The following is an 8,666-nucleotide window of genomic DNA, read 5'->3' as shown; positions in this document are numbered from 1 at the left end:
CATTTAGAATTTTGCCAAAATGTTAATGTGTCAATGTCATACGACATGTCATTGTGACGTCAATAGCTGCGTTCGTCACGTTCTATGGTCGCGTTCGTTTTAAAAAAGCTTCGTAAATATAGCTGTGTCGATTGCCATGTCAACCTGTCGCGAACAATACAAGATTTTCTTTATTTTATAAATAGTACCTAACTAGTTACCTATCTTTTTTTTCTCACTCGTCTGGCTTTACAAAGATAGCCAATGTCAAGTTTGTAGTCACGCGCGACACCCCTTTAGAGCACTGCCCAGTTAGTTCCACCACCAAAAACACCAGAAAAACACAAAACCCGGTCACTTTTAACAAAAAAAAAAAAAAAACACTCCCAAAAGGCAGAGCACGCGCGCCAGCGCCAACACAGATTAAGTCCAGTTGATTTTTTGAAAAATGGAATCCTTTGAAAATAAACTGTGGAAACGTTTTTTATTTTTCATCTGCGTGCGAACTAGAATTATTCTTCTTTGATTCTTCTGTCAAAGTGAGCTGCTGACTTCCTGTGCTGACTTCGTCTGGTGTTGGTGTTAGCTGGCGGGCGTGCTCTGCCTTTTTGGAGTGTTTTTTGTTAAAACTGACTGGAAAGCGCTCTAAGGGGGTGCCATGCGTATGTCGGCGAGCGCCGGCACAGACGGGGTCCATACTTGTATAGTTTAATTAACTTGTTACAAATAGCTACAAACTTGACATTGACTAATCTTTGTAAAGCCAGACGAGAGAGAAAAAAAAAGAAAAGTCAGCTGCTGTAAATGTCAATAAAGATTTTTGAAGAAATTTGATAATAAATTGAAAAATAATTAAAGTCAAATATAGGCGAGAAATGTTCTAATAAAGATTTTGTTTATTCGAAGCTTCAAGATGTTTTCGTTCGGGAAGCAGCGAGCCTTACATAAGTGTCTCAAGATTTTGAGGTTAGCTATCGTAGATTTTAGTAGCCTCCCCGATATAAAGAAGTTGAACCTGGTTAGGACCGTGGAGAAGACTATAGATAACAACACGAGTATATTTATTGAGAGTCCTATTCATGTAAAGGTACAGCCCATAGATGTAAACGATTTGAAAGCTCATAACAAATTGACGATGACATTGTACAGCCAAGGGAAAGACACTAATGATTTCCAATTGAAACAGACTTCGAAGCGTCTAGAACTTCTCAATAAGAACACTTCGCCGGACCGTAATGACGTATGTTTAATACAAGTACCATATAAGTTGAAAGTTCAGGTTACAACCACAGAAGAGGCGTCAGTGCATTTAGCTAATTTAGAAGCTGAAGAGTTTGTTATTAAAACTCAGAAAGGGGCTGTGAATGTAGGTAATTTGAAGGCGGATAATATTAAAGTGGAAACTACTTCAGGCGACGTAGAAACTATAGGCAGGCTGCAAGCAAGTAACATTGAATTAAAAACAGGTATGAACGGCGAAATAAAGTGTAACAATATAATGGCAAATAACTTTAACATTTCGTCACACGGTGGTCATATATCAGTCAAGTCGTGCTACAGTGATAAGTCTCATATCATGACTTTAATGGGAAATATTAAACTAGATCACATGCATGGACCTGTGAAAATTGATGTTATACAGAAAGGTAATTTACGCATGACCGGATTTTCCGGCAACTTGGAAGCCTCCCTCAAAAGCGGGGATGTATTCTTGCATGCCTCACAGCTAACTGACAAAAGCAGTATATTCATACACGAAAAGGGTACAGTGGAACTGTTGATACCTGATATAGTTAAGAATTTGCCAACAACTAACTTGATTGCAGAGAAAATTAAAGTCCAGGAAAGTATACTGAAACTTGGCAGGTTCATGGATGATTCTACATCAAAGAGGTTTCGCTATGAAAAGGATCCACAGCATGAATTGCATATAGTTTGCAAGAATGGGTCCATTGATATTAAGGAGACAGATTTACCATTCATGGTCTAGTTATTAAAGTTTTGGCATTTGTGAATGGTTTTGAAATATAAAGAAAACCCTTCGCTCAAAGGGTGACCAAAAATCAGTTTTCAATGCTGTAATGTAGATCTAGCACCTTCATAGGAAGTAGAAAGGTATAATCTATTTTACTCAGCTAACTTAGTAAGAAATACCAGAAAGCTCCTCAGAGAAACACATAAGTGACTTAAATAACTCAAAAGTAGAAATTATACAAACATTTTTTATTTGAATATGCTGTAATATATTATAATAATATGATTCAAAAGTACATACTTGTAAAAGTTTAATCAAATAAAATATTCTGATTTGATTTAGACTTGATAACTAGTTTCTCTTGAGATTGAGTCAGTAGTTTTTTTATTTGGTTACTTTGGTTGGAATGATGAACACATTTAACCAGAATTTATTATTCACAATATAAGAATATTATCTGCTTATCCAGTTATTTAGAAATTAATATTTAACAAGCAATTTAAAGAACTGTACATGTATTTATTTATGCCAATGGATAAAAAGCATTTATAATTTTACACAAAAATATTTTTAGTAAGCATAATATTTACTTTGTCTGTAAGTGTGTACTCATTAACCTAAGATGATAAATTAATGTAACTTGTTAAGCAAATTTTAGATGATTCCTACACTTCTCCAAGTTAAATTATATTGCAATTTAATTTGAAACATATCAAATCTGTTTACAACAAATATTTTAGTGGATAATTTTATTATTAAATTCAAAAGTAAGGATTGTTATTAAAGTATTTGTTTAGTTTAAGCGTTAAAAGTTCCTTTTTAATTATTTAAAATGTTTTAAGCTATGGCCACACCTGCGCGTCATGACCGCGGGATGCGGGAGCGTCTACGACGCGAATCTATATGTGATCTGATCTCTGGATCTTTAGGGTTTCTTTAGGTTTGACGTTCCCGTTTCGTAGACGTTTGGTCGTGCAGGTTTGAATGATGCTTTAGTTTGCACAAAGGTGTATTAGGGTCAAAACGCACATAATATGGTCAAATGACCAGCCGGCATGTGGCGGTTGTCGGTTCTTGATGTATCATACGTATCTTACTTATGTTTACGTAAGAACCCTGTAAAAATAATTCGAATAAATAAATAAATAAAAATTATGGTAATGTGAGTGAATGTATGCTCATGCCAAACCGGTGTACACTTTTGAATCATAAATCCAATCGCATATTTTACCGCCGGTCACTTAACCGTTTCGTGCGTTTAGACCCTCATCTGTCTTCCAAGTTCCAAAAATTAAAACAAATTATGATACTATAACAATAATTTTTAAGATCACAAGAATTAACTGAAAATTTCATTGATGATTACAAGATAAACTTACAGTAAGATACAAATAAGTGTCCATGAAAATACCCCTCGCTGACGATAGGGGTCTATGTATCATTAAGGGGCAAGCTACGGGTCTGCCCGCGAAATTCAAATTTTATTTGGTTTTTCGCAATTTGTAAACTAATACGACAAAGTAGGCTTATGGCATTCTATTTGTGACAATTGCAGTATCATTTCCACCTGTTTATATAAAAATCTTTACTTGATAAGGTCCAGTTTAAGAAGTTAGCTCTAGTATTGACTAATTTGTGAGTTATAGTTGATACTAGAGCAAATTTCTTAAACTGGACCCTTTCAAGTAAAGATTTTTATAGAAACAGATGGAGATGATATTGCCATTCTCGCAATTAGAATGCCATAAGCCTACTTTGTCGTATTAGTTTACAAATTGCGAAAAACCAAATATTTGAATTTTGCAAGCAGACCCGTCCCTTAATTAGGCGATTTATGCTTTGATATGTGAATCAAGGTGAATAAGGAAAGTTTTACATTGCAATGTTTCAATTGTTGCACTTTCATGCTTCTTATTTTTTTTTGATTCTGCTGTAAACAAAAAGTCTAAGCGACACTTTCTGTCAGGTTTTTATCTTACTATGTATAGTACGCGACAGGTCAACATGGCAATCGGGTGGGGACGCCCTGCACACCCGCACTTCCTCCTCACTAACCCGGTGCGGGATAGCGCGGGTGTACGTCGCGTCCCCCACTTCATACCCCGATTGCCAATCGACCTGTACGCGTAATACCTATCTTGCTAAAACGTTTCATATCGTCTTTATCTTAGGTAAATTCGCACCTTCAGAATTAAACTGATGTAAACCATTATTCGTAAATTTTAGGTCCATTCTAAAAGTGTCATATTAGTTTAGTAAGTTACTAATGTCACAGATTTGTTTAGTTTTGTTTAGTTCTTATTTGTTAAAGGTGATATTTTTGGTATTGTTCTGTTATAAATCACGTTAATTAAGGGGTTTGATGGCTAAAATTAGAGAAAGTATAGTGTGTATGTATAGGTTAAGACATCAATTTTTAAACTGTGGTTGTAAATTGTAACCCTTTTTTGCCAACTTACTTTACCTTACACTAAGTTTAGTGATAGATACATATTTAAGTAGTTTGCTTTAAAACGATACTGCCTAGTCTGTGTATTTTTGTCTTCTTAAAAACTACGTATTTGTGAAGATAAAGAAGAGTATTAATTAATATTATTGTTAGTAGAGTTGCTATTTTTAATGTTACTAAATATTTATGCAATTTGCATTTAGTAAATATTTAATGTTTCTTGATAGTTGTTTTACGAAATAAGGGTTCGTAAAACACGAATCAGCCAAAATATAAAAAACACAGCCCCATAGCTCTTAAATTCGTTCGAAAATTAAAACCAGATATTTAAAAAAAACCAGTAGTTACTATAGCTGCTTTTAAAGAAGTGGAAATTGTCTTTAAATGAATCACTAAGTATTCATTGTTATGCTGATTTTTTTGTGAATCAAGTCTTTTTGTCACATCATAATTATTCCTTATTCATACTAATTAATTTTCTTTATTTTTTGGGAAAGATTGTAGGTAAAGTTTTGTAAGGTTGAGCCCTTGTGCTCATAGCCCCAACTTAGTTACATCTATGAACGTTCATATTTTGTAATTGTTGTTAGTTATTGATTAGTGGATATCATAGTATTTAACTATTTAATTTATTCTAAGATTTACACATAATTGTAGCAATTCTTTTAAAACAAAACTACAAGTAGGTATATTAAATTATTAATAGGGCTAAGTGCTGATTTTTCCATCGTTATATAATCTAACATTTCTGTACTTCAATTCAATTGTTTTACGGCGTGCGGATGTACCAGACAGGCGCAATTTACTTTTCTATACTTTAAAAAAACTGTTGAAAGTTCGAAACTTCAAATTCCTCGGTAAAAGATTTTGGAGATTGAAAAATCAGTACTAAAAAGTTGAAATTCTTCAAAAACATCTTTCTTTAAAAAAAAATTAAAGACATGGTTTGATATACAGCCCTGCCACTTAAGTCTACCTACTTAAGTTTTGTGTATAATAGAATTCAATTATAGATAACTAATAGGTATCTTTACCTTGGTAACGTTGTTATTAATTATGATATTCCTAAATATAATGTTGTTATTATATTACGTGAAAATCACAATATTATTATCTTCGTTAAAAATAAAATAAAAGTAGTATGAATTCGAATTTCTCTATTATTTATTAGATAAGTAGTTAATTTTTAAAAAGTATTAAAAATAAACCAAGCTATCATTTCTGAACACTTATTAAATGATTCTAATAATTTGTGGGATATAACATTTTTTAATCTTGCTGTGAAAATTTTGGATTTTTCGACTTAGGTAATTTTTTCGGTTTATCCAACATTAAATTATCTACCTAGTAATACTTCAAAACATATTTAAAATTCAATTAATGATAGAACAAAAATTTAATAAAAATTTAATAACCACATTGTGTAGAAAAACAATTAAAATTTGCGCGTTAATAGATCTTAGATAGGTTTTTCATAAAGTAGTCAATGAGTGTCGAAGTAAACTAATTAGTAAGAATTACTTTCCATTTTACTACGACCATTTTTTTTACCTAGTTTAATTACAATTTTACAATTTAATTGGGTGCAAAGATGGGTATACGCCGGCGACAGAGATAAGAGGGCGGTTTATATGCGAGGGCTGGCGGCGCGCGCGCCAGTACACCGCACGTCGTCCGCCATGCCGGCCTGCGCGCCCGAGTACCGCCTCCTGCGCTCCGCCAGCGAGCTCGCCTTCGCGCCGCGCGCCAAGCGCTGCACGCACCAGCCGCCCTTCACCGCGCTGAGGCGCTCCTTCTCGTCCACCTTCTCCCTCATCCCCGAGGAGCGCGCCGTCCCGCCCGAGCACACGCCGCTGCTCCAGCGCCTCTTCCATGTCGTCACCTGGTTCCCCAGGCAATGCCTGCGACCGGCCTTCGCTCTCTTCGGCCTCATCGCACACCCAGCTTGGAAACAAATACTCGTAGTCCTACCCACGTTATGGATCGCCGCGTCATTATTCATCTTCTGGAAGTGTGTACAGTTCCCTATTGGATTTTTGAAGATGGTCGGAAGTGCGATCTCCAGGAGCACGGACAAACGACGCACGGTTCTCATCAGCGGCGGAAGCTCTGTTCAAGCATTGCATTTAGCTCGAAACTTTCACTCTGCCGGTGCCAGAGTCATCGCTTTCGAGGTAGAGGGACAATTCGCGCTTTTGAAATACTCTGCAGCTGTCGACAAGTTTTACACGGTGCCCCGACCGAATCCGGCCGATCCTTTAGCTTACGCACGAGCTTTAAAAGAAATCGCGGAAAGGGAGTCCGCCGTGTTCTATATTCCAGTGAGCTCGACGACGCCCGCCTACTACGACGCATTAGCGAAACCCCATTTAGAAGTGCTCGGTTGCCAATGTTTTGTGCCGTGTGCTCGTGACGTGGTCACGCTAGATGACCCGTTGGAGTTGATGCGCATGTGTCGCGTCGCCGGCTTACCCACGCCACAGTTCTGGGTCGTGACCAGCGAGGATGATGTGCGAGCCTGGTACGATAGCGGCGCGTCCAAGGAAGGATATCGTCACTTTATCGCCAGCGCCGGCGCTCGTGGTGCAAGGGACCGCCTAAGATTTGTGATGCCCGAAGACCGAACAAATTTCCGATTCCCGCGAGAGATAAGTGCGGAAAAGCCGTGGGTTATTGTGAGGGAGCCGAAGGGAGAGAAGATGGTGACTTGTACGACATTGAAAGAATCGCGCGCTGTGAACAATGTGACCTGTCGCGTCGACCCGGCGAGGAAGGGATTGGTGCCGCAGAGGGATGAAGAAGCTGATATTTGGGTGCAAAGATTCATATCCTGTCTCGCACCATCGCGGCCTATGACGGGGCACATTTCGTTCAGATTAGTGCGCGAGGAAAGCACGACGAATGGGCATGTAAGCCGAATGATAGCGATCGGAGCGCGTGTCGGGGTATCGTTACCGTATTTATGCCAAGGATCTAAACGATGCGGACACACCGCGACTGTTGGGAAGCTGTTGAACACGGTGTTGGACACCCGCGAGGCGCTATTCGCTTACTGGGACCCGCTGCCGTATTGTGCTTATTACCAGTCTCGATTGCCAGAGGACAGGAGGCCGCCCTCGCCGGAGCCGTGTAAGACGCCCCCGAACGTACCTCTCTGAGCCCCTCGCGGCTGATATGCAGGAGGCATATTATGGCTAAGACGATTATTTATTAAGACGCTCGAGTACCTGAAGAGTGTGTGGAACTTTTCTGATGCTGTCCTCGGAGTCACGCTCTCTCTACCCGTTCTCTCTCTCGGACGAATAAAGCGAAGGTCGTGGGGTCGGAGGACATATAAGTTGTAACTACTAAGTAGGCATTACATGAGTACATCCAGATGAATGTTTTTTTTATTTTATTTTTTATTAATTTTATGGATTAATATTAAGTGGTCTACGTTTTTATATTTTAAGAATAAGCTAGAAAATATGGTGATAAATTATTTATTCCAATTATAAATTGTGGTGTTATTTCCTATTAAAATAAAATATACAGAGCTTTGCGTAGAAGTTTCCTGAAGTTAAATTCATAGTAAGTAACATGTATCGTGTAGACTGTAAGTAGTGGAGTTATTTGCATACCTAATTATCAATTAAGTCGTAAAGGGTGTCAAGAGTTCAAAACAATATGCACCGAGTTCCGTAACTCATTATCTTGCAGACTGCAGAAGTGCGTCTTGCATTACTTACCAAGTTGTACTTTGATACTTAGATAACAATTAAGTTCCGTACAAGCTCTTAAAAAACAAACTGAAATTCTTACGATACTAAGTCAGTAGCTGATGGCCTACTGGTTAAGAAATCCGCCTTCTATTCGTCAGATCGGGGATTCGATCTCGGGCACGCACCTCTAACTTTTCATATCATTTGATTTTTAACGGTGAAGGAAAACATCGGAAACATGCATGCCTTAGAGTTCTCCATAATGTTCTCAAAGGTGTGTGAAGTCTGCTAATCTGCACTGATTTTAGCACACGAGTGTGGCCCTAGTGTGTCGAACTATGGCGTAAACTCTTATCTTTCTGAGAGGAGGCCCGTGCTCAGTAGTGCGCCGGCGGTGGGGTTTTTGATGGCAGCTGGGCTTCACTGTGTAGGTGTGCTTTAAACTATATAGAATAGTGCTGGTTGGTCGCGAACGAATAGCAGATAAACAAAAAATATGGACGCGCTTGATAAGATATTATAATTTTTAGGGTTCCGTATCCGAAGGGTGCCAACGGAACCC

General features: G+C 38.1%; 2 protein-coding genes across 2 annotated transcripts; both read left to right on the top strand.

Annotated features, from left to right (window-relative positions):
- The first annotated feature begins 762 nt into the window (after positions 1-762).
- Positions 763-2,689, top strand: LOC123869228. Its single transcript, XM_045912049.1, has one exon. The coding sequence runs from the start codon at positions 893-895 to the stop codon at positions 1,967-1,969; it is 1,077 nt and encodes a 358-aa protein (XP_045768005.1). The 5' UTR covers positions 763-892; the 3' UTR covers positions 1,970-2,689.
- A 3,202-nt stretch (positions 2,690-5,891) lies between these two features.
- On the top strand, positions 5,892-7,901 carry LOC123868859. The gene has a single exon (XM_045911500.1). It carries the CDS (start codon positions 6,035-6,037, stop codon positions 7,559-7,561), a length of 1,527 nt encoding a protein of 508 aa, XP_045767456.1. The 5' UTR covers positions 5,892-6,034; the 3' UTR covers positions 7,562-7,901.
- The last annotated feature ends 765 nt before the right edge of the window (positions 7,902-8,666 follow it).

The sequence above is a fragment of the Maniola jurtina genome, chromosome 10, assembly GCF_905333055.1.
Source record: "Maniola jurtina chromosome 10, ilManJurt1.1, whole genome shotgun sequence".
NCBI lineage: Eukaryota > Metazoa > Arthropoda > Insecta > Lepidoptera > Nymphalidae > Maniola > Maniola jurtina.
Note: the sequence above shows the minus strand (reverse complement) of the source record. Positions and strands in the feature narration are given on the sequence as shown.

Bases quoted from the DNA above. Each gene is read 5' to 3' on its own strand.
- LOC123868859 (XM_045911500.1), top strand. From the start codon at position 6,035: ATGCGAGGGCTGGCGGCGCGCGCGCCAGTACACCGCACGTCGTCCGCC.
- LOC123869228 (XM_045912049.1), top strand. From the start codon at position 893: ATGTTTTCGTTCGGGAAGCAGCGAGCCTTACATAAGTGTCTCAAGATT.